Below are 27255 nucleotides of genomic sequence, written 5' to 3'. Positions count from 1 at the left end.
GTGGGCAAACAGTGATCACATCCTCCTTATAAAAACTCCCTTCTCTCCATTCTAGGCAAGCATTCCTCTTGCTACCATTTAATAAGAGAGAAAATATGTGAATAAGAGTGATGCAGCTTAATTCATCTCTCTGCATTTATTTTACAAAATTCTTCAAATTATGTTGTTACCAGATAGCAAAACAAACACAAGAAAAGACATTTGCAGCAATCAGTCTCCAGGTGAAACAAATTCTATTTCGAAGAATACGTAAGTTCAAGTTGGTAATTAGATGCTGAATACAAGTGGCATTTATGTTTAAAGAATAAAGTGTATGTAAAACACCTATTTTTTTATTGTTGTTGCTAAAGCACAAATACTAGCCATTATATGTTCAATTCTCTCCTCCCATCAATTTACTCCTGCTACTTATCTATTTTTTGTATTGTTTTGGCCTCCATTCTCTTTCTAGAACTCCTATAAGGTGGATGTTGGAACTTCAGACCCTTTTCTCTGTTTAACTTTTCTCTCATAATCTTACCTCACTAATTTAGTAACCATTTAGAGGTATGTCCACACTGCTTTTTAATCTATTTACTGAGATTTTAATTTCACTATCGAATCTTTAATTTATAATTTTTCTATATATTTCCTTTTCATGAATGCAATAGCCTCCTGAATTGCTCTAAGAAATCACTTAAATTTATCTTAAAGACTTCTTCAATTTACACTACAAACCGTTCTTCTTTGTTGATTCTTAATCTGTTGAGTTCAGTACCTCATATCTCATAGTATTAATTATCTTCAAATATTTGGATTTGGGGGTTATTGTTTTAGTCTTCTTTGTATCTGAGAATCCCTATTCATCTGCCTGTTGCATATACAGTAGTCTATCTCAAGGGACTGGGTAAGGCAAGATGAGACATGATGCTGTGAAAGGTTCTGCAGCAGCTCTCCAGTGCCTCTTAGGAGTATTGCTCTATCTGTCCGGCTCCAATGACCACACTGAACACTTGACCTATTAATAATTATCACAGTTCAATGCTACTCAGTCAAACTGGAAAATGTCCTGCTGTTTCATCTCCAACTGATCATCTAATGTTTGCCCCAACTACATGCTTTGAGACTCAAGTTGCTGCTATCTTATAGGTTGTGGTTTCTTCTGGTTGGATCTGATCCTACCTGCTTTCTATTTGAGAAATTCCCTCAAATATTTTAAATTCCCTAAGGGCATTCTTTCTTCTTTTTCTACACTATTACTAATATATTCTCGTCATTTCACAGGATGTTGGGCAGGAGGAGGGTAAAAATATATGTTCAGCCTGCCAATGATCCACAATGACCCAGGGAGAATGCCAATGAGCTGAGATCTCCAATACTGTGATTAAAGTTTCTCCTGTCATTTCTTGATTAGCTCACATTCCATTTTCTAGCAATTTCCTCAAAATGTGCTTATATTTGAAGGACAGTTTGGCTAGATATAAAACCCTTGGCTCACACTGTCTTTTCTTTGAATACCTTCTAGATATTGCTCTATTGTCTCTTGGCACTGAATACAGCTGTAGAGATATCTGATATCAGTCTCATTTTACTTCTGGATCATTTCATCTAGTTGCCCACCAAATGGCCTCTTTATCTTTGAAATTCAGTGTTAGTAATATATATATCTTACAGTTGAATGCCTAGGTCAATTTTCCCTGAATTTATCAATATCAGGTCCTCTTATACTACGTGGAATAGGCTTCCTTCTTGAGGAAAGTCTTCTTGAATTTTATGTATAAATATTTCTTCTGTTCCATTGTTTTGGTTTTCTTCTTTAATGTCTCCAATTATGTGTACGTTGGCTCTCTTTTGCCTGCCTTCTCTATCTGTAATTTTCTGGCTAGCCCTTACATCTATATTTGTTTTCTTTACCTGCCTTTCTTATTTCTTATGACCCTAACCTATTCTTCTTTATGTTCCTTGTAAACTAGTCTTCATTTTTTGAAGTGTTACTATATTTTTCTTCAATTTCTTTCTTGAGATTTACCAGGTCCAGTTATTTACCAGGTCCTATTATTTGGCCATCTCATCTGCATTCTTGAATGTATGCCTTGTAGTTTTCTTCAGAGTTTCAAGCTTCATTAAGTCAATTAATTCATGTTAGAATATTGGAATATAATTTTCATCTGCTGTTGCATGAAAGAAAGTTTTTGCTATTCTTTTTCCTTTTATTGTTTTTCTTTAGAGTACTTCTCTAAAGATTTGGTGTTTACTGCTTTTTAGTTTTTCATATTTAAAATGAGCTGAATTCCCCTGGACCAGATAATACAAGGTCCCTATGGAAGTGTGACATTCTTGCTCAAGGACTTCCTCCTCTATTGCTACTGAACTGAATGGTTTCTTCAAAATATGGCACTTCTGTGAAGCCATCTTCTCTAACCTTGAACCTCATCTGGTTTAGGGGGCTTCTATCTTGAGCCTTGAGCTCCCCCAGTTCCTTCAATGGACATGCATAAAGAGCCACTGTCCCCACTTGTCATAGTGTTTCCTTTGCTTTTGGAAGATGGTGCTTTCTGATATCTACCACTTATGGGCCTTGCTAGGCACTTTCCACATGGTATTTAACTGACTCCCCCAGTGGCTGCACTGGGTTCAATTTCTGCTCTGCTCATGACACTTCCATTACGATGTACTTCTGCTAAGCTTCCTCTACATTCCCAGTTCTCCCCATTACATTGCTGTGAGTTTCAATACAGGTTCTGGGTATTCCAGTTGTTTTTGGCTAAACTTACAAGGAATTGGGAGTTGTGGGTTTTCTTTGGCTTCTGGTTTTGCTGAATATGTGACTTTTGTTTTTTTAAAATCTTTTTGTTTGGTTCTCATTGTTCCTGAAAGATCACACAAAGCAACAACATGGAAAGCTTCAGAACTAAGCTGCCACTGTGTCCTTAGGAAATACAAATGTCTTTGAATTTTAATTGTTTTAATATGTTAAAATTCAAAATGGCAAAGTAACTTTTAACCATATCTTCAGGCCTCTAACTTTCTCACGTTCCTCTCAAATTTGAATGTTAAGTGTCAAATCTTAAAGTGTCACAAACAACTCCAAGTAATTTTTGGAGTAGGTTCCAACTTATAACTTTATTTTCATGAAACAGAACAAAAAATGGAGGCTTATACATTGTGTTAATTGTTCAAGGTCACAGAAGCAGCTGGTGGCTGAATTAGCACTGAAATCCTGGCTTCTTCACCCCTAGTGTTCTGTTAATAACACCTACCTAATGAGTTGAAAACCAAGCATTATTGAACCTAGGCTTCAGGGAACATTCTGTTTTACCAAAGTCAAGAGAAACAAAGGCCCCCACACAAGGACAGCATATGTGCTATACTCAGACTACCCCTAAGTTATTCTTTTTTTCAACCTGTAAAAACATAAGCCTCTTTTGGAAAAGAAATTTGTAACCAGTTGGAGGCAAGAAAATAAACTGTTTCCCTAACAACGTTATCTGCTGATGTTCTGTTTTTAAAAGATCAGAAGAAGTCTAACTTTTTTGGGAGTTCTTATTTTCCACATGAACAACACTGAGGATGTCAGCAGAGAAGTGCAAAGCTTTACAGAGCTCGGTTACATACAGCCAGCACAAGTTCCAAATTCAATCTAGGGAGTACTCTGAAGACTAATGTTTTTGATTTTCCACCCACCACATACTCAATAGACATATAAGCCACTCCTCTTTTCCTTACCATTCTCCTATTACAACTACTTGTTAGTATAAATATGGCAGGAGGAAAGTTTTAAAGCAAAGAATTAACAAAAACTGGTAAAGAAACAATAAATAAAGACTTGGGTTTTAATGCCTAGATATTAGGCATAAGCTAGATTCTGTCATAAATTCTAGCACCACTCCCCGTTTCTCAAGTAATACATAATGCTTTGTTCATCAATAGTGTTACAGATTTTTTAAAAGTCTTTTTCTTCCCCATACTCCAAAAACCTTTGGATATGGGTTAAGCAAAGCAAAACTGCCTACAGAATTCAAAGTGGCTACTCTTTTGTTTGAGGTAGTACTGACCTGTACTGAACTGATATAAGTTTTCAAAGACAGATAACAATGATAATGGGGATGATGATATGACAGCTACATACATATTAATATTTAAATGGTTTAAGAGATTGCTGTATGTAGTCTTCTTGTCTACAACATCATTCTATGACTTCTATTGGTGCTGAATTTAAACTTCATCTAGTACACGCCAAATTCTTACCTGTTTTATACTGAGTTTGTGATTATATACAAAAGTAAGTATATTTCACTCGCACTGGAAGAAAAACTCTACATTTCCAATTCTTGAACTCATTATAAAATAATTTAAAATTTTCCAGGAATGTAGAATAAAAGGTTTTAAAAGGGCAAGTTGTTATTGGTATGATTTATGAATATCATAAAACTAAATCTGTTTTTCCTAATATGTATTGTTCCATCTACTCTCTATAAATTTTTTATAAATTAACAACTGTGTTTTGAGATCTTAGTATTTTATTCTGCACCAAACAAGAGAAAATAACTTTTAAAGAATAACTTTATATCTACTGAAACAGTAATTCTTTTTATTATCTGTCATAGGTATTTGTAGTAGAAACCACCAATAGAAAACTCAGCATAACATGTGAAATAAACTCTAAGAGCAACAGTCACTGAGCACTAATTAATTCCACCATACAGTTATCTGTGCACCAAACCTGATGATCAAACACCAGTTTCGGTCCTCCATCAGCAGCAGTATCCTCACTGAGTAACATCCATGTGTTTGTGTCAATGTCATAACGATAGAAATCACTTTTCAGAGATTTGCTGTTCCTCACAGAGGAATCCAAATAACGCCCCAGTGTGTAGATTTGCCTTCGTTGAATGTCAATGCACATTTTATGACATGATCTAGCACTAGGACCATTCTGTGGAGAGCAAAAAAAAGAATGAAAAGAAAAAAATTCAAAGAATAAATAACAGAAGACAAAATTAAATGCCGTATTTTGTTTACTTTCACGAAAAGGTTTGCTCAGAATCTTATATCAAGTCCAACTAATATATATGTCCAATACTAGGCTTAAATCTCTAGGGGAAAATAAAAGAAGCAGTAGGAGACACAAATCTTACTTAGAAAAGCTTAAACTCTACCAGGAAAGATGAGATGAACTATTCTCTATTCTATGGCACTCTGTTTATAACACTTATATGGCTTTTACTATATACTCCATTACATTTTAGTCATTTGTGTATAGACCTTAATTCTTTTGTACATGTCAATCTACTTAAAGACACATTTGGTTTTTCAAAATATTTTTGTACGCTTCATCAGAATCTAGCATAAAACAGGCACTCCTAGAATATTTAGATTTCATAATTGGTAGGAACCTTAATAAAAGTGTAGTTTAATGATCTCCTTTTAAAGATGAGGAGATAAGCTCAAAGAGGAATGATATCACCCTGAAAGCTAGTAAGCTAGTGACAGAAGCAGAATGAGATTCCAAGTCTTGACTTCTTCATCCAGCCTTTACATTATATAAAATTGACTCTCCTGACAATAAATGACTCAGCTGCATTAAACAACTAGGGAACAAAATGAAGAACAATATATTATCAATAAAAATTAATTAGTTGAGATCACTTGTATCACAGGACAGAATAAAAGGTAAAAAAAGAAAACAAACAACAAAAAACTGTAGTATAAGGCCCAAAAAAGGAGTTCATGAAAAAATAAAAAAAAGGAACTTCAATTGGGTAGGACTGGATTATCTGAAAGAGGGAAAAGAAAAGAGAACTAATATTTGTTAAATATCTACTAAATTCTGTCTATATTATTACTATGTATGTGTGTATATATTTCATTTATCCTTGTAACAACTCCATAAAGAAATAATACCACCATTTCACAAAGTCTAAGTAATCTGTCTATAGTCACAAAACTAAGATAGAGAATCTAAGCCCCAGTGTAACCAAGCCAAACACTGTGTTCTTTCCACTCTTCCAGATTGTTTTCTCCCGAAGATAAGAGAAACAAAAGCAAAAATACACTAAATACAACGTGTGGGGTTATGACTGAGATAAAGAATTCCTGCCACAGAAATAACAGAGTTGAAGTATAAGGTAGAAATAGAAAGCCTGTGAATGACTGACAGAGGAGAACTGAATGTAATCTTGCAAGCATTAAAAAATTATTATAGGTTTCTAGAGAAGGATATAAAATAAAAAAGCAGTATTATAGGAAGAGTAATCCAGCATTATTTAGATTAAATGAAGGAATAAAAATATTAGACAGGAAGAACAGTTTGACATTAGTGTTATTAATCCAGATATTAAGTTGATTTAAATCTGCAATTTAGTGTTCACACTAATTACTATTTTAAAAATTATTTTTAGAGATTTTTGTGAAGGGAAATCTTCAGCAGATAAGGTAGAAATGTTACTTAAGAAAGAATTTCCGCTCCAGCGGCCATCTTGCGTCCCTGTGTGTGCGCTCCTAACCTCAGCTGGTCTGCCCGAGAACCCCTAAGTGCCAACCCTAGTCCCCTACACGGCCCCATTTCCATTGCAACAAGATGAAAGAAACTATCATGAACCAGGAGAAACCTCGCCAAACTGCAGGCACAAATGCACAGTGGTGGGAAAGGAACTGCTTGCAGAAAGAAGGTGGTTCACAGAACAGCCACAGCAAACGACAAAAAACTTCAGTTCTCCTTAAAGAAGTTACGGGTAAACAATATCTCTGGTATTGAAGAAGTGAATATGTTCACAAACCAAGGGACAGTGATCCACTTTAACAACCCTAAAGTTCAGGCATCTCTGGCAGCAAACATTTTCACCATTACAGGCCATGCTGAGACAAAGCAGCTGACAGAAATGCTACCCAGCACCTTAAACCACCTTCGTGCAGACAGGCCGACCAGTTTAAGGAGACTGGCTGAAGCTCTGCCCAAATAACCTGCGGATGGAAAAGCACCACTTGCCACTGGAGAGGATGACGATGATGAAGTTCCAGATCTTGTGGAGAATTTTGATGAGGCTTCCAAGAATGAAGCAAACTGAACTGAGTTAACTTCTGAAGAAGAAAAATCTTGAAGAAGTTACTGGGAGCTGCTATTTTATATGACTGCTTTTTAAAATTTTGTTTATGGATCTGATAAAATCTAGATCTCTAATATTTTTAAGCCCAAGCCTCTGGACACTGTGGCTCTTTCCGGTTTTTGCTTATATACAATTCATTCTTTGCAGCTAATTAAGCTGAAGAAGCCTGGGAATAAAGTTTAAAAAAGGTTAATAAAGTTCTTTACTTAGTAAAAAAAAAAAAAAAAGAAAGAAAGAAAGAAAGAATTTCCTCTGTAATTAAATAATCTGAAAAACAAGTATCAGGTAAGATATAATGTATCGATGCCATATTTCCTAGAGTGTAAAATCTGAAGTTTTAATAGGAGAATAACAGAATTCCTTGCTTCAGCTTAATTAGCACAAGTGCTATTAAAATGATGAGCAAATTACTCATCAAATTACAAATTAACTAAGGAGAAAAAAGGGAATAAAGATAAGACTAGAAACCAAGAGACTACAGAACAGACAAAAAAAATAGAGAAAATTAATAAAGTTTTTTTTGAAACATTCATAGAATTATAAACCACTAGCAAGACTAATTTTTTTTAAAGGGAGAAAATACAAATTGCCAGTATCAGAAATGAAAGCAATACTATCAATAGAAATTAAAAACAAAATAAGGAACTATCATTGAAAAACATAGTAAAATTTGACCATGTAGATAAAATGCACATATTCCTTGGAAAAAATATAACTTATTAAAATTGACACAAGATGAAAGAGAAAATCTGAAAACTTGGATTCATAATTTTAAATCTTTCCACAAAGAGAAGGCCAGCCACAGATGCCTACACTCGTAAATTTATCAAATACTTAAGGAAAAAAATAGTATGAATTTTACACAAAATTTTTCAGAAAACAGAGGAAGAAAAAGACCTCCTTTTTTTAAACTTGTATTCTATTCATTCCTAACTTACATATTTTACGAGGACAACATAACACTGAAACCAAATAACAATATTACAAAGGAGGAAGAGCAGAAGTGACATACGGGTAGCTAGTATACCTCATGAATACAGAAATAAAACTAATCTTTAACAAGATATCAAATAGAATACAGCAATATATAAGAATAATATTTCATAACTACAAGGGTTTTATTTCACAAATGCAAAGTCAATTTTACATTTGAAAAATCAATCAAGGTAATTTTCCACATTGAAAGAGTAAAGGGGGAATTCCCTGGTGGTCCAGTAGTTAGGACTCTGTGCTTTCACTGCCGGGGCCTGGGTTCAATCCCTGGTCAGGGAACTAAGATCCTGCAAGCCGTGTGGCATGGCCAAAAAAAAAAAGTAAAAGAATAAAGGGGAAAAATACACAATCTTACCAATATATATATTGTAGAACAAGCACTTGATAAACCCAACAAATATGCATCAGGAAGAACTCACAGCAAACGAGGAATAGAAATGAACTTCCTCAATCTGATAAAGAATGTATGAAAATCCTAAATCTAATTTTCCCTTTAATGGTGAAATACAGAATGCTTTCCTGCTAAGACATGAAACAAAATAAGGATGTCTATTCTCATCTCTTCTATTTAACACTGTACTGGAAGTCCAAATCAGTGCAATAAGGCATTAAAAAATAAAATTAAAAGTTATGACAGAAAAAGAGAGTGGAAAGAAAGAAGTTAAAATTGTCTCTATTCAGAGATGACAGGACTATTTGTTTAAAACATCCTAAGAAATCAACATATAACAGAAGAGAAACCTTTAGAAATAATAAATGGACTTAGAAAAGTGACATGATACAAACAAATTGAAAATTAAAAATGTTTAAGTTTCATTTACAGTAGCATGGAAAAACAAAATACACTGGGATCCATTTAATAAAAATAAAAAGGACCTCTAATCTGCAAACTCCGAGTGCTGGGAGGTAATGAATAAGACTGAAATAAATGGAAATTTAACCCTGTTCATGGATTAGAAGGCTCAGTATCATTAAGACATCAATTATCTCCAAATTGATTTATAGACTGAATACATTTCCAATCATAAGTCCAACAGTTTTAGAAACTGACAATATGATTCTAAAATTTATATGAAGATGTAAAGGACCTAGAAGAGTCAAAATAATTTTTAAAAAGAAGAACGAAAGTGTCTTACATTACTTGACCTGAAGGAGTGTCATACTGGAATATGAATAGACCAAAAGATCATGGAGCAGATTAGAGTGTCCAAAGAGAGACATATACTTATATGCTCAATTGATTTTTGTTTTGTTTTGTTTTTGCGGTACGTGGGCCTCTCACTGTTGTGGCCTCTCCCATTGCAGAGCACAGGCTCCGGACGCGCAGGCTCAGTGGCCATGGCTCACGGGCCCAGCCGCTCTGCGGCATGTGGGATCTTCCCGAACCGGGGCACGAACTCGCGTCCCCTGCGTCGGCAGGCGTACTCTTAACCACGGTGCCACCAGGGAAGCCCTCAATTGATTTTTGAGAAAGGTGCCAAAGCAGTTCAACAGGGAAAGAAGACAGGGAACGACCAGAACTCTCATAAATTTCTGGAAGGAATATAAAATAGTACAACCACTTTGGGAAAAGCTTTAACAGTTTCATCAATGGATGCTAGAAGGGCAAAAGTTTGATGAGTAACAGAATATTTTCATAGTCTCAAAATGTCTCCTCACAAATTACTTATTAATATGGAGTGGGAAATCTGGTGAGCACCCTTCTTAACCAAGTGATCAAAGCTAACATCGGACAAACTGACATGATGTGCCTGTCTCCTGACAGGACATACTTAGGAGGACCCGATGTCCTCCACATGGCATTCCTGCTAAAAATGCTTAACCTATATCCAATCCTGGGGAAACATCAGACAGATCAAATTGAAGGATAGTCTACAAAACAATTGCCCTGTATTCTTCAAAAATGCCAAGGTCAAGAAAGACAAAGAGAAGTCAAGGAACTGTTCCAGACTAAAGGACACTAAAGAAACATGACACTGAAATGTACTGCATGATCATGAATTGAGTCCTGGGTCAGGGATAGAGGTTGGGGGTAACAGTAAGATACCTATAAAGGACATTATTAAGGCATTATTTGGCTAACTGTTTATATGTGAAAAGGGAATGTGGATTAAAGCAGCAGTTCTCAGTGCAGTCTGGGGTCTTCAGGGATTCTACAAAGTCAAAGTTATTTTCATAACAATACTAAGATTAAAAAATGTGTCTTTTCACTCTTACTCTTATAAGTGTATGTGATATTTTCCAGAGGCTACATGACTTTTGATATAACAACAGACTGAATGCAGAAGCAGATATGAATCTGGCTGCCTTCTATTAAGTCACAATTAAAGAGATTTAGAAAACTATAAAACAGTGCTACTTGATATATGATGGTTGTCTCAAGGAAAAGCATTTTATGCAATTGTTTGAGCTGCAAGCTGACGTAGCTGCTTTTTCCAGGAAACATGATATTTACTCAAAAGAAAACTAACAATCCAAGTACGGTTATTCAGACATTTTCTGAAAAATAAATGAAGTAAGTATGTTATCCTTGAAGAAAAACAACTGCCAATAATAAAATGCACATTTTTAAGCAAATTTAGAATTTTAGAAAACTTCTGACACTGCGATCTTGACACCTTCCCAACACTTAAAAGAATTTTCTAATGAGAGTGATCATATGTGGTTTGGGGGATACTGTATAATAATATGTCAACATTTGAAGACCTGCATAACTCAGGGAACCAATATTTTTCAGGTGACCAACACACTGAGCAAAAAAACAAGCATGGGTAAAAGATCCATTCAAAGAGCAACACAGATCAGTGGATTTTAATGTAACAGAATTACAAAACATTAGCTGATATGGTTTCAGAGACTACAGTGCAATTATTTTTAAGAAGCAAACAACTTGTCAATTTGGGGTATAAGATCAAAAAAGTACATGTGCTATTATATAAAAAGGCTACTATTAAAATAATAGTTTCCTTTCCAAGAATGTATCCATGTGAGGTCCAATCTTCTTCATATATCTCACATAAAACAACATGTTGCAAAAGATTAAATGCAAAAGCACATAAGAGAATCTAGCTGTCTTCCACTAAGCTAGATATTAAAGAGATTTATAAAAATGCAAAATTAAAAATACAATTTGTCTTGAACTGATAAAAACTTACATGCATATCTACATGAACATTTAAAATAATTATTCTAAAAACTGAGCCATTCTATTATCTTTCAATTTACTACATGAGCTATTAGATACATTATTTAGTCTAAGTAAATTAAAGTGAATTAAATTAATTTTGGTTTTTCTGTGTGATTCGATATTTTTATAGATTATACTCCATTTAAAGTGAGTATCAAATAATGGTTGTATTTCCCTGTGCTGTACAATATATCCTTGTTGCTTAATTATTTTATACATAGTAATTTTGCTTTTTAATTGAATATCATACTTTTAAAACATATGCACTGGGGTATCATCAAACAATAAAACTTGTACTTACTGGTGTAAAAAACAAAATGAAACTGTTCAATTTTGGAAGGAATGAGCATTTTGCTGGAGCCATATATCCTCATTCACTTCACTGCTGGATCAACAGAAGATTTTTAGGTGTTTAAATGAAGAAAGTAGTAATAAATTATAATAAATCTGAATTCCAGTACTGGATCACCACTTTACTTATCTCTATGGACTTCAAAATAACAGAAAAAAAGTATTCTCATCAAAATAATTTCTGTATGTTCCCAGTACTAGTTTTAAATAATCATTAATTGCATTCTAAATATAACTTAGAATATTACATTAACATTACTTTTGAGGACCCCTGTAATCCATCGCCCTTTCCTGCCAAAACAGCCACTCTCCTGAATTTTGTATTTGTCATTCCTTTGCTTTTCTCCAGCATTAATTTTTTATTTAACTTATCTGAACTATTTACTCACTAAAGAGTAAGCATATGATCCACGCCTTAAGGAATTCAGAGTCTCCATAGGGAAACAGAAATGTAAACCAATCATTATAGTAACCCATTCAAGGAATGTAAGGGGTTAAGTGTTCACACCTAAGGAAGCTTCTAATTCTGGTTAGGGAAGTCAAGAAAGGCTTCACAGAGGAACTGAAGTCTGAACTGTGTTTTAAAGAGTAAGTAGGCATATACTACATAAAAGCTGGGTGCACGGGAGGAGCAGCCTCTGTTAATTCCAAACTGGGAAAACACTATTACAAAGAACACAGGTGAGAACGTTGAATAATTCTAGCAACTATAAGTATGGCTAGCACATAAAGTCAAAAAATGAGGCTAGAAAAGTAGATGGGGACCAAATTATGATGAGAAATTTGAAGTTTTTACTCTAAGCAAAAGGAACTAAGGTAGATAAACTTCATTATTGTTGTTGCTGTTATTACTCACACTTCCCTGTATCTATGCCCTTGGATAGTGCTGCCCATCACCCAATAACTGTGGATTTGGTCACATGACTTCTTTGGGGAAAATGGGACAATAATATATCTAATTGAGAGCTCATGTCTACTTCATCCTCCTTGCAGCCCTGCCCCTACACGAGAACAAGACTCATGCTAGCCAACAGGAAGATGAGTGGCTATGTAGAACAGAGCCAAGTAGTCTCGGAAGCTAATCTAGACTAGCTGACAGTCAGCTGACTCCCAGCACATGAGTGAGCCCAACCAATCTACAGACTTGTGAACAAAATAAATGCTTATTACTATATGCCACTAAAGTTTTGTGGGTGCTTGTAATGTAATATATGGAATGCAGTAGATAACAGAAACAGGGACTGAAGCTAACCATAGGGTTTAAGCAGAGGTGTCACATGGCCAAATGTTTTTTTTTTTTAAAGACTGTGCTAATGAATGGACAATAGACCTGGAGATCAACAATGGAAGCAAAAACGTTTAAGAAAGAAACCACAAAGCTGGAATTAGTGCCAAAAGGAATAGAGAGGAAGAAACATCTGAAACGCAATACTGAGTGCTAGAACCGGTGGAACTTTAGGCCCTAATTAGATACCCTCAATGAAGAAGAGGGAGGATTTCAGGATGAACTGTAGGCTTCTTGCAAGAATAATTACAAATACAACTAACTAAGATTTAAAATAATTTAAGAGAAATCAGATATGTATTCTTTTAAGATCTGTCTTTATTTTTGTTGAGGATAAAAATAATCATTTCAGAAAATGGTACTTTAATATTGAAAAGGCAAAGGCCATTTTCATAGGGATAATAAATAGAAATCAGAATTTTAAGATCTCTTTAAAAAGATAAAAACTACCCAAATGATTAACAAAGGAACACACCAAGTAAACAAGAATCTAATTTCCTAAGATTAAAGACATAGCACCAGATTTTAAAAAAATGGCCGTTCTAGATTAAAATCAGTGGTTTTGAATTAGGTCTTTTCCTCCCCTTTTCATTTGCTGCTACTACTGTTTTGTTTTAGTTTATTTTTCACCTTGTAATCTGAAATTGCTTAGAGGGAAAAGTACAATAAAAAATTCTATAATGATTTAAAAAATAATATATGAATATGTGCTTTATATCAGGGTATAATTAATTATGCACTTACATAATTCAAAAAATTAAATAAAAGAATGCCGTAAATCCAAGACATCCTATTCACTATGGAAAAGCTTTATGTATATATGTATCAATAGACAGACTCACACATGAATACATACATACAAGTTTAGTTAAAATATACATCATTTGTGAAAACTGATAAGATAGTCAAATAGTGAGGGGCCAAAATAGTAAGATAGTGAGGAACCAAAAGCACATTTTTCCAGAGGAAATAAAAATAAGATAAATGTTCAAAATAAGAGTAGAGGTGACAAGAACATAAGAAAAATAATAGTTACACAGTTACATTTTAACTAAAGTGGTTAAAAACTAAATTACATTAGATACCCATTTCTATTTATCTCTATAAAATAGATTTGTTCATGTACCAATAGTTGAAGAACCAGGTATAGAAGCTGGAATGCAAGAATACTTAAACCAAACTTGTCACCACAAATTCTTCTGCTATCACTGCTGATAGACATTTACAAAGAATACAAATCATTCAGAAAAAGAAGTGTACGACCACACCCCTATCGTAATACAGATGGATGAAAAGTCTGAGAACTTGCCTCTTTCTCAGTGTCTCTAGAGATACATGTCCACTGGTTCTCTTTCACACTGTACGCCCAGAAGTCAGCAAGATCTTGTGTTCCATCCCAGCCACCAAACAAATAAACAGTCTCTGTGAAAATTAGAAAAATATGTGCAAAAAAAATAAACTTAAGAACAAAATTTAAGTATAGGCACCCAGATAAAGCCATTGCTTCTAAGATCATTTAAGAAGGTACATCTAAGTAAACTTAAAAATGAGATTTTTAAACTGGTTAACATTCCAAAATAAATACTAGTACTTCCTAAATATAGACATACGGAAGGGCTGCTGCAGAACCACTATCTTGAGAGATTTATGAATACAAAGATAACTAGGAGGCATCCCCTAAGATTCAGATTCCATAGGTCCTCAGTGGGTAAAAAGAGTCAGTACTCTTAAAGTGTCCAGGGGGAATCCTGATGTGCAGCCAGTTTAGGAGTTTCTATGTCAGGCCACAAAAAATTTACATTTACCAGCTTAACAAAGCAGCTTCAGATAGTTAAAAAAAAAAAGGGGGGGGGGGGCTTCCCTGGTGGCACAGTGGTTGAGAGTCCGCCTGCCGATGCAGGGGACACGGGTTCGTGCCCCGGTCTGGGAAGATCCCACATGCTGCGGAGCGGCTAGGCCCATGAGCCTGCGTGTCCAGAGCCTGTGCTCCGCAGCGGGAGAGGCCACAACAATGAGAGGCCCGCATACCGCAAAAAAAAAAAAAAAAAAAAGGGAAAAGAAAAAAAAGAAATCTCGAAGAAATATACAGTGCAAAAAAATATATAATATAAAGCTATCTAGCTACTTCTGAAAAAACTTCACATTAAAACTGTTTTCTATTACAATACAAAAAACAATGGTTAAAACTAGCTGTGAGTTAAAGTTAGATATCTTAAGAATAAAGTGATGCATAGCCTTGATATTCCCACGGAAACTGGGGGAAATTTTTCCAAATATATTATGGTGGATTTAACTCCTCAGAAATCAACTTTTAAGTCATTCCAGGTACCTTGAGAATTTGGTTTCTTCTAATTCTGAAATGTCTATTATACCTATGGACTTTATCATGTGATAAAACATTTGCTCCGTGACCAGTGAAAATTTTTACCTTTCTTTATAAAATAGTAGTGCCTTTCCTTTCTTCAAATATTTCTTCCCTTTGTAAATATCTTATGTCTACTTGTTATAATGCCTACCATTTTTTTAAGTTAAATATAATACATTACATGAAAACTATAAAGCCATCTACTCTCTGACATGCCCTAGGCCAATATATGCGGAGACTGTCATCTAAATTACATCCCATCATGAAGGGTTGAAATGCACCTGGAAATATTGTAACACTACTTAAGAAAATTCTTGCCATTCATAGAGATGTCTTATAAGAGATTTTTGTCATATTTTCATATAATTTCAAACTCTAAGTGAATTTTCTAAGTGAAAGAACCTAGGGGAAATTAAAACAATGCTTCTGGATAAGAACAGACCACTGGAACAGTTCTAGTGCTAACTGGGTAATCAGGTATAGGTCACTTAACTTGCCTGGGTCCTGATTTTTTCATTTACAAACTCTCAGTGTGGTGGTAAAGTTCTTCATATATAAGTTACATGAAAACATTCTGAAGGGTGTCAAGCATGAACAGCATTTCTACCTTTAAAACATGCACATATACACAAAATACTTTGTAGTTACTAAGTACCACTGATGCAATTAAAACAGTATTATTGTATGTTTCCGTGTCTAACCCAGTACCTAGAACACTTTTGGCTCTATATAAATGTGAAATAATGGAAACTATTAGAAAACTGCCATCTCTCAGAAGTATAAAACAATCCATTATCATTAGTTAAGTAACATTCTGTTTCCCAAATGGCACACAGTAATGCCCAGATACTGAGAATTCTACAGGAAAAAAATTAAAGAATTTTCATCTGACTTAAAAATTATTTGCCAAGGCCTCACTATAAATGCAATTAACCCCATTAAATTCTGAAGCCTGGAGAGGGAGGGGGTATATAACTAAAATAGCAATAGCAATTGACCTTTTGTTTTACAGTGTTTCTGGGCACCCTTTGGATAAGGTTACCCTGGTTCACTAACTTTAATAACCCTTCCTCTTGGGATCTGGGTTCTCAATGTTCTTTCTAAAAAGCAGGTCTCTTTGTACGCATAAATTCTCACAGCAAAGAAAACCCACATTTCCACAACAGCCTCATTGATAGCTGAGCAAAATAAAATCTGGCACAGAGCAAGCATCCCAATGGAATTAATCCAAGATGTCATTCTTGTTCGTGAATGCTCTGTGGTCCCAGTTAAAGTTTAATAGTAAAACTGAATGAATCAGGTGGTAACAGGACCTTTTGACATACCTGAATGAAATGTGTTAAGAAAATTTTAATCATTTAATCATTTAAGTTAAATCATTCAGGAATGAAATATTATCCAAACACCAGCGAAAATATTATTTAATGCATAAAGGATATCAAAAACTTTTAAAGATTATAGAAATAATCAGACAAAACTGTAGTGAGAAGAAAGTAGAAAAAAGAAAATGCTATTATTTGCAACATGGCAGTAGCTTGGTTTACGATGTCCACTCTCATGCTTATAGGTTATATAACAATTCAGGCACATCCCTAGGGCAGTATAATCCTCCTCATGCAGCAGCCCTTTCTCTGTATTTTTTCTTAAAGGAGCACAGGCTACAGAGGCTATTTCTCTCAGACTCACTGAAATGTTCACTCAACATTTTTTGAGTACTAATCTGAATTGGCAAGGCACTTTAGAGAATAAAAATAAAGAAGACATCATCCCTACCCTCAAGGAGCTTACAATTTAGTGAAGAATATAAAACAAGTACATTAATCACCACAATGTAATGTAGACTAAGTGTCGTAAGAAAGGTGAAAAAGCACCACGGGGGTTCAAAAAAGGGAAGAGAATATACCAGATTGAGGGGACTCAGGAAGATTTCATGGTGACAGTGGTATCTGACCTATGCATCAGAAAGTGGCTTTGCTGGTATAATGAAGGAAAGAGAAGAGGACTTTTCAAGCAGGGTAAAAAGTAAAACAAGGGTACAGAGACAGAAAAACACACAAAAAAGTGTTTTATAAGACACAGAATCTAAAGTCAGGCAGATCTTGGATGGAACTGCAGCTCTATCACCACAGCTGTGTGACCAACACCAAATTCCTTAACCACTGGTTTCCTCAGCTCTAAAATGGCACAGAGTACCTATCTCCTAAGGCTACCATGAGAATTAAATAATGCATGCACAGTGGTGAAAACTGTGTGGTGAATAAATGCACTGTTCATTTTAAAAGAACAAAAAAAAAGTAGTGGAGTGGAGGTAAGTTAAAAAGACAGGTAGTGGCCACATAATGAAATGGGTTAAATGACAATATAAAGGTTTTGAACTCGACTCCACAGACAGTATAGTATTAAATAGCAACAGAAGATTTTAAGCAGAGATGTGACATGGTCAGATCTGAACTTGCAGCATATAGGACTTACTGAAAAGGAGGAGCCAGGGAAACAGAAAGATCGGAAATAAAGTGACCAATAATAGCCTGTGTTCAAGATATCAAACCAATTTCATTCTCAGAGACTAAATGAATCAATCACCAATCAATCAATCAGTTATTGCTCAGGCCACAAAAGCTAAAATGCAACCAGTCTTTTTTACAGGTTTTTTCGTATCAGTACTAAATAACCCCTACAACTACTTACTACCAATAGTACTAATCTATAAATCTTATATACGCTAAGAAAAAGGTAGAAATGTTAACACAGCAGTATCTTCACACCATTTTGCACAAAGAAGCAGGCTTTTTATTTTATAAGCCCAACTGCAATATCTATCCTCCTCCTCTGATCCTTAGGGGTAAGTCAGATTATGCTGATTGCATAATCCTCCACAAGATGGCACACTATTTTCGTAATTAAATCCATCTTTCCACTTTGAAATAGTATAGAATGCATATACTATGCACTGACATAACATGGGCCCAACCTTAGATAAAATTCAAGTGTCAAAAAGAAGAGGTAGGTGGAGGGTTACTAGGCTTGTAAAAGAGGTTAGCTTAATTCCTAGTTTAATGTAGACACTAAGAGAAAAACAAATGAAATTAAAAAAAAAACTTTTAAGAAACACAAATTTATATTCAAAATAAAAATGAACCCTGTCAGGACATTTAGTTTAAGAGTTTAATCCTTCTGAAAGTGTAGTTAATAGGACATTAGATTGACATTAGAATTTTTGAAGGGAAGAATAAGTTAGAAGGGGAAAGATATTTTATATGCTCTTTAACCTTACTTTCTTTAGCCATTCCCTTGAACTCTCAAAACCCAGCAGATTATCAACTGGATTCATCTGTCTCTTTTTAAAAAGAGCTATATTTCTTTCTTTTTTTTTTTAATTGGTGAATTTTTGTGTAGCCTTTTTTTTAGTTAATTTATTTATTTTTGGCTGCGTTGGGTCTTTGTTGCTGCGCGCGAGCTTTCTCTAGTTGTCCTGAGCGGGGACTACTCTTCCTTGCAGCGCACGTGCTTCTCATCGCCGTGGCTTCTCTTGTTGCGGAGCACGGGCTCTAGGCGTGAGGCACGCAGGCTCAGTAGTTGTGGCTCATGGGCTCTAGAGCGCAGGCTCAGTAGTTGTAGCACACGAGCTTAGTTGCTCCGTGGCATGTGCGATCTTCCTGGACCAGGGCTCGAACCTGTGTCCCCTGTATTGGCAGGCGTATTCTTAACTACTGTGCCACCAGGGAAGTCCCGAGAGCTATATTTCTTACATAGGCTATGATTACAAAACTAGAGACTGATCTTTTGGGTGAATTCAACATATGGTTGTAATTTCCCTGCTAAAAGGTTGTATTTTCTGCCTATGACAATATACTTTGTATTAGGGCTATATTTTAGAATTCCTTTCTGATAACAGTATGAAAGAAAAAAATTCGTGTCATACGTAGCTACAGAAATACAGCCATATGAATATATTTGTATTTAAAAACTAAAACCCATGTTTACCTACTTTCTTCAATAGCTTCTTTAAAGAATATCAAGGAAAACCATTATGTGGCATTAAAAAAAAATGAAAGCACATTACATATAATTGGTACAGTCAGAGAGGTTCAGATTTCCACAGAACGGTTCTTTCAAGTGACAAGCAACTTCTTTTATAGATACCAAACACTGGGATTTTGCCTAAATCTTACTACCTATTCTGCTTGAGAGAGAGAAAAAGGCTGGTACCGTAGGTTCTTAAAATTCAATGAGAGTTGAACAAAGAATTGCCTGGTACCATGGATATTTTAAGTTTTCATCTGGACAGACTTCCACACTGAAGCAAAACAGACATGCCTTTTTCTCTATTTGCCTTATTTTACCCAGAGTTGAAACCCAATTCAGAGTTGAATAACCTAAGTAGAGAAATGCCAGGTATAGGAATAAATCAATAAATCAATAAAATTGACATACACTCCCAAGTAGGACAAAATACTACATTCCTTCTCTACTACATTCAATACAATACTACATTCTTCTCTGGTAAGAATAATAGAATTCACTTAGGATAGAAGAAAGCTTTGAAAAATCAGAGTAAAATTTATGCCACCATGTACTTTTTAAAATGGTGAGTCTATCCTTAAAACTGTAGCAAAATGAAAAAAATATCTACAGACTGAAAAAGGAAAAGAAAATTCAGGGACTATTAATTTTTAATATTTAAGAAAACAAGATAAACGAAACACTGGGAAGCAATAATTGCTTCGAAATATAAGTCACTTTAAAAGAAGCTGAAATGAGCTCTATGAAGTTTCAGTCTAGTGAAATACCTGGCACATTGGAAGCACTCAATAAATGTTAGCAATTATTAGGTCAGCTATTGTTCCTCACTCTTTATATCTGCAATAGCTTTTAATAAGGATGTAAAGGAATCAACTATGTTTTTCAATTTCACTTTATGGTATTTTATAAGTGAAGTGATATGCTTTATTAGTATTTATGTATTTAAAATTTGCTGAGGTCTCAGGACTTAGCCCTCACAATCTACTGTATTTTCTGTTTTCACCTATCATACCTGAGATTTTCACTGTATCTTCCGCATTAGAAAACTAAGAACCACTATAGTAACAGCAGCAAAAACATGGGCTTTGGAGCCAGACAGTCCTACAGATCTGTGTTCAAATCCCAGCTCCACAGCCCTGGACACAGCACGACCTATTCTGTAAAATGAAGGTATCTACCTTTTCAGTTGTAAATGAAACGTATGAACATATAAAAGTGCTAATCGCAACCTCTACATGTAGTAAGTATTTAATAAATACTATTACTCCTCAGGTTAAAAATAAAAAGTTTTAGTCTAGTGAAGATGTTCTTAACTCGATGATCTGAATTCATGGATTCTCTTCCAGAAAAATGTACATACAAAGAAAATTTTGTATATAACTTCAACAGATTAAGAACCCTTGCTTAGGAAACCTTCAAATTGCATATTTAAAATAAGGACTGGGCTTCTCTAAACTGTATTTCACTACTTAGGCACCAACCTTATAAAGACAGAACTTCTAGTTTCTTCAAATTCTACTTGGGGAAAGTCACTCTACTACTAAATTAACCTAATCCTTAACGAAAAAGTTCTTAAAATGAATTTTAATATTTTTTCCTAAAAATCTAAAAGTGTATTTTTCCTTTCCTTTGTAAAACATCAATAAGGGCAATATATACAAAAGATGAAACAATTATACCAAAATACTATTGGTTAGTTAGAACGTGGAATTATGAGTGAGATATTTTTTTCCCTCAACACAGCACTGCTTTTCATGTTGTTTTAAATTGCTTTTCAAAAATTTTTAAATTGTTTAAAAATATTTCCACTGTGAGATTCTGTCAAAAAAACAAACACAAAAGAAAGATCTCTAAATTTACATCAAATTCTCTCAGCAGAACTAATCAGTATATATTTGTAGATTAATATGTTGCATATAAAAATACATATTATATAAATAATATATATTGATACTTACATATAAGACATTATTTCATTTAACTCTCACAGCAACTTAATTTATTATTCCTGTTTTTATTGTCATTATAACTCATTCAAGATCAAACAAAAAGTCGGTGGTAAAGTCAGGATTGAAATCCAGATATGTCTCTCTCTCTCTCTCTCTCTCTCTCTCACACACACACTTCTTTCCCACACACTCAACCTCCAACCACTATATTTAATTGTTATATCAGTAAGTCTGGACTAGAAAAGGTTCTTTCAGAGACTTAACAAGAAATACAACTTTGAAGATAATTAAAATCAACCTGATGATAGCAGTTATAAGACTCTGGTACATAAATGATAAAATAAAAGTATATGAAACCACCTTGGTAAATTATGCTATTAATAATTTTGCAATAGAAGTACAATTTCTAGAGGAAAAAATTCCAAAGATATCCCAGATTCTGCTCCTACACCCAAATTAAATTCAGAAAGCACCGTTACCCTAAAAAAATGCAAAGTCTACATAACCTTTAATTTTTCTACCTAGATTCCAAGGTAATAAGAACTACAGCTTTAAGGAAATATAGTCTATATACTAGAAAAGAACAAACAGAATCACCAGAAAATTTAAATATATTAGAGTATAACCAATAACATAAATTCACCTCAGAAAAATATTAGCATTTACAACAAATGACATCATGACACAATCCAGTCATCAAGGTTTAAAGCAATATCAGAGTGTAGTTTCCAAGTAAATATTTTTCTTTCAACTCGAAGGAAAATGGATTTTAAAATTTTGATTCAGTTCAACAAATATTCAGTACACACTTACTCCATACCAGGCTTTGCGGCCATAAAAATAAATAATGCAAGATTCTTGTTTTTCCCCTGTCAATAAGATATTGGGGATGGGAGGTAGAAAGGAGAAAGCTGAATAGAGAGGAATGGGATACATAACACCTACACAAGCAACTCTAAAACAATTTGGAAATCATTATAGTAAAAATAATAGTATGAACAAAGTGCTATGTAAATACAGAAAGGGAAATGATTATTCTGCCTGGACCTGTCTTCCTGAACCCCAAACAATATATCTAACCGCTTACTTGACGTATCTATATACTTGAATGTCTAACTGGCATCTCAACCTGTCTAAAAACAAGTTGCTGAACAACCCAACATATTTAATCCACTTGTTTTACCCATCTTAGGGAAAGGCTATACTATTTTCCCAACTACTCAGGTCAAAACCTTGAGTCATTCATTACTCGTTTCACTCACACTTCATATCCAATCCATCAGTAAATCCTGTCAGCTGTATGTGACATCTTCAAAATACATCCCAAATCTGACCAATTCTCAACACTGTGATCATCACTCTAGTAAAAGCCAATGCTATCATCACTTCTCTGGTAAGGAACTGCCTCGTTAAAGGTCGCTCTGCTTCTGCCCTTCACCTAATTTGTTTTTTGTTAAAATGCAAAATCAGTAACATTTCTCAAAACCCAACAATATTTTCCTTTAATCATCTCACTATGAGTAAAGGTTAAAGTTCTTACAAAAGAGCTCAACACAACTGCCCCTCACTACCTCTCTGACTTTATCACCTTTACTCTCTTCCTCACCCACCTTATATCTAGCAACAAATAATCTGGGGAAAAAACAAGAGTAGAGGAAAGGTGGGCAAGAGTTTACTTTGGAAACACTATTATTTCAACAATGAATACCACTTACACAGAGCAAGGAATTTCATTTGAAATTTTATATGAATACCAGCAGTATTTACTTACCATGTAATGTCAAAACTTAATAGAAATATTTAACCCTTTAAAAAATATATAGGTAATGAATCTTCCCAATAAACTCCACAAAGGCAGACAAAAATATTACATACCATTTCAAGAGTATCATGAGCCTCCTTAAAGCCCATTCATGAAGCCTCATCTAAGAAAACAAGGAAATACTAAAAAGGATAGAGCATGGTGATAGCAAGGAATATAGACAGCAACAGTTAACTGAAACAAGAGTCGGAATGCCAGGGTATGGCAGTGACTAGACTTTTGAATGGCATTTTTAAAATTCCTTTTGTTTTCTCTTGATATATCAGATTCCTGGATTACCCACCCTCACAACCAGACACGTGTTTAAACTTAACCTAAACCACTGTTCTAGAGTCTTATGAAAGTTCAAAGCTTTTTCTGACTTGGTTGACTCCTAGGGCATCTTTCCTTACATTTCTCTCCGCTTCCAGACACCTGAATCCTCAGAAGCTGCATTTCTCCTCTATCTCAATCTGGATCCCAACCCTAATTGCATCACCAGTTCATTTATATATATTTATAAAGAATTCCATACCAATATGTTTTACACACCATCCCTATAACCCATACTCCCTATTACTCATATAAAGGATCATCTGAATGTGGTTAAACCCCTTCAACTTCACCGTTCACACAGTACTGTTTCCACACTATAAGTGGTAATGGTAACATATTGACCATCAAGCTCACTTGAGTTATGGACAACTTTATATTAACTATCATGATTATTTAGTTTTACCAGACTTTAAATTTTTGGTTCCTGTTAAAGGCTCAAAATCTCATTTAATCATCACACATGGACCTAAATAAAGCTTGACACAGCATTCAGAAAGTTTGGGGGGGGGGGTGGAAAAAAAGCACTGAAACAGACACAAAATGGCTCTAAATAAAAATTCGTCTATTGATGGCTAAGTCCCTAAATTTCCTATAGTAGAAATATTTGCTTAAAAATATATTCACAAAGTACTTTTATTACATTTTTATCAACTAGTGCTCATACAGAAGTATGGATACTGATCAATTTTTCATTGTAGACCTTTGTCAACCTATAATAAAGCCTCAGAAACTATGAGAGATTATGCCTTTAATGATTCCATCTGGAATATATCCCATGCCCATAATAAGTCATTCTTACTTATTTACAATGACTTACTTTAAGTCATTGCTTTCTTATAATTATTGTTTCTAAAGCAAACCAAGTAAATACTGAAACAACCCTTTTCCTCTCCTTGAAATATTTTTTAAAGGGAATGGGGATAAGGACCTTGAGTCCGCTGAAACCCTGCCCTTAATGCATAAAACCAAGATATTACAGAAAAATATGTGGACCTTTATCACTATATACTGTTTTTTACTTAAAGGATCTCTGACCTGAAAAGTCAGCATTTAATCGTCAATGACTCTGCTCACACAAAGTTCTGTCAGGATATTTGCTTATCATTTGAATCTTCTCATTTTCCATTCTCAAATATCATGGATTACAAAAAAAGAGAAAAACTTCCTCTTTTCTTACACATTTATTTTACCTATTTTATATAGTCCATATTCCATAATAAGCAACACAGTAAGCACTATGAAAATTCCTTCTGCTCCCTGATAAGGTGAACTTTAAATGTTAAAGTAAACCACATTACTTTTGCATTTAAGGAAAACAGCATTTTGTCTAGAAAATTAAAGTAGCTTTTCAACACTCTTTTTTAGTATTTTATTAGCAATTAAAAAAAAGAATTTAATAATATTTTCATCATGACTGAGAAAAAGAACAGCATTATAAATTCCACTGTATGTTCAAAAGAGGAGAAATGCTACTGTAGACAATCTAAACACAAATTTTCAACTTTTTTTATACCGTATTTAATTTTGGATTAAAAAAACCAATTTCTGTATAGATCTGGTTCTTTGAGAAATAAGCATGTGCGTATTTACTGAACTCTCAGGTAGTAAAAAAGATGCTTAGGACTCTACAGCTGAGTCAAGCCTATTTTTGTGGGAAGGAAGGGGTCTGGGAAGAGGGGCCAAGATAAGGAAAGCAAATTCCTATGCCTCAAAATGAACCTTTTCCAAAGAGACCCTAATAATACTCCCAAACAAACTCATAGGTTACTACACAAATTTAGCAGTTAATTGTAAATATTATAATTCCTCCTTTTACTTATAAAACATTTGTGAAAATACATTAATGCCTAGATGATTATTATCTGCATTGCAATAATCTTAGTAATTATAATGAGTCAAAAAAACCTTATTCCTGAAGCACTATTGTCAGCATAATACAATAATAGAACAGAGTTTTTATTACACTTGGAAAAAGTAAAATATTATTTGGGTGGATACTGGCATTGTATGTGGTAAAGTTTTCTAAAACCAAATAATAAAATAAAGTTATACAAAATTCTTGGTATTATTTGCTTTTCAAGACAGTAGTTTGAGACCTATTATAATTTTAGCATTAATCTCTAAATATAATGGTATTTAAGCTGTTCTAGGCTGTAGAAACCTAAGCAAAATTTTCAGTATCAAGTTGCAGAATAAAATTAAAAAGAAGACTAAAACAAATTATTTATAGGCTTGTGGACAGTGTTTAGCAATTTATGCATCTACCAACACTTAGGCTACTTACTTTTATATTCTCTCCCTCTAAAATATATCTTAATTCTCTTTTACTGCAACAATTCCCATATTACGGCATTAAAATATAAATGCACTAAAAATCCAGAAATACTCCACAGTATACTATGGAAATCAAACACATATAAAACTACACACACACACACACACACACACACACACACACACACGGCTCTAAGGGGCTGCACGTTACATTTCTTTTAGGTTATCTAATTTCATTTGTGCAGCAGCCTCCCCTCCCTGACGTGCCATTGCCTAGTTTAGGTTATTACCTGTAGATAATGGCTATTTTCTTTGCTACTTGGTTATGGCCAATGACATTTAACTTGGTAAGGAATGGAAAGAAGTACATTTATGAGTACCTGATATTTAAATGTATAATTTTTTTTAAAGAATTTGCTTTCCATTCCAAGTAGTCCTCACCTGTTTGAACATCAATAACCATCTGATGGCCTCCTCTCATTCCTGGTCGGTTATCTTCTCCATCACCTGAAGTAGAAACAATATTTTCTTTAAAGAAATACCACAGAACAACTGCATATCCAGAGTAACTTCATTCATAAGTCTGTAATGAGTAGCGAGAATAACACACACTTATTCTTTCAATATTAAGAATAAGAGGACTTGTAAGAGACATAATATGACATAACTAAGTTTATAATAATTATCTTGCTCTTTTTTTCTAATTGCTTTCAGGCTCTTAATGCAACTGGAAGCTACTTTCAACTTATTTAGGACCAATGCCATAAATCAGCAAAGACACAGGATATTCCACAAAAATGTAAAATCTCTAAACTAGTGAAGTGACAAAGTGAAGATGGAAAACAATCACAGAACTAGATCACAGGTCTATAACTCCAGGCATGGTTTATTAGTATAATGAGCAGTTTTAAAGTTCATAAAACCAGCTACTGAAAACTAAGATGCTATCAAGTTTTACATTAATGATAATTTCATCACTGTATTAATTTTGTGCCAATATTTCAAAAATCATCTCCCACATAATCTCCCAGCTATTTTATTTGAGTAGTACTGTCTGACAAAATGTAAGATTTGCTTCCCTTTGATTCTTATTTACATCACAAAGCTTAATAGGCAGGTTTAAATATAATCAGTGAAAACTTTAAACCTCTGAAGAAAAAAACTATTGTTTAACTTATATTTATCTTATTTTATATCAAATCTTTTATATATAACTTAATTTCAATGGTTCAAAAGGTTACAGGATTCTAATGCCTTACTTGATGTAAACCAGAAAACCTGAGGTTTTCTTTGTAACTCTCCCATTAATTGAAATACATTACTTTAGGTAATAACTTTCCCTGTATCAGCTTTCTCCTATGTAAAATAGGGAACATCCAATTTTTTTTTAAATTGTGTTTTTTAGGTAAAAGGCATTTTTATTTTTTATTTATGTATTTTTTGGCCACGCCATGTGGCATGCGGGATCTTAGTTCCCCAGCCAGGGATCAAACCCATGCCCCCTGCACTGGGAACCCAGAGTCTTAACCACTGGACTGCCAAGGAAGTGCCGGGAACATCCAAGTTTTTACTAATCCCACAGGGGTATTATGAAAAAGACTGAAAT

The 27255-nt window shown here is 34.2% G+C and overlaps 1 protein-coding gene and 1 pseudogene across 4 annotated transcripts in view; one reads left to right on the top strand and one right to left on the bottom strand.

Annotated features, from left to right (window-relative positions):
• MKLN1 (muskelin 1) overlaps positions 1–27255 on the bottom strand; it is a 184724-nt gene that overhangs the window by 59139 nt on the left and 98330 nt on the right. For all 4 annotated transcript variants that reach the window (XM_073809944.1, XM_019922664.3, XM_033863277.2 and 1 more), the window contains 3 exons: positions 26091–26156; positions 14211–14323; positions 4703–4915 (listed from right to left, as the gene is read on the bottom strand). In XM_073809944.1, the coding sequence (XP_073666045.1) occupies positions 4703–4915; positions 14211–14323; positions 26091–26156 (392 nt within the window). The remainder of the gene's footprint in view (positions 1–4702; positions 4916–14210; positions 14324–26090; positions 26157–27255) is intronic.
• LOC117313616 (transcription factor BTF3 pseudogene) lies at positions 6560–7127 on the top strand (annotated as a pseudogene).

Source organism: Tursiops truncatus, chromosome 9, assembly GCF_011762595.2.
Source record: "Tursiops truncatus isolate mTurTru1 chromosome 9, mTurTru1.mat.Y, whole genome shotgun sequence".
In the NCBI taxonomy this organism is placed as follows: Eukaryota; Metazoa; Chordata; class Mammalia; order Artiodactyla; family Delphinidae; genus Tursiops; species Tursiops truncatus.
The sequence above is the reverse complement of the archived record's forward strand: the minus strand, read 5'-3'. Positions and strand labels throughout refer to the sequence as shown.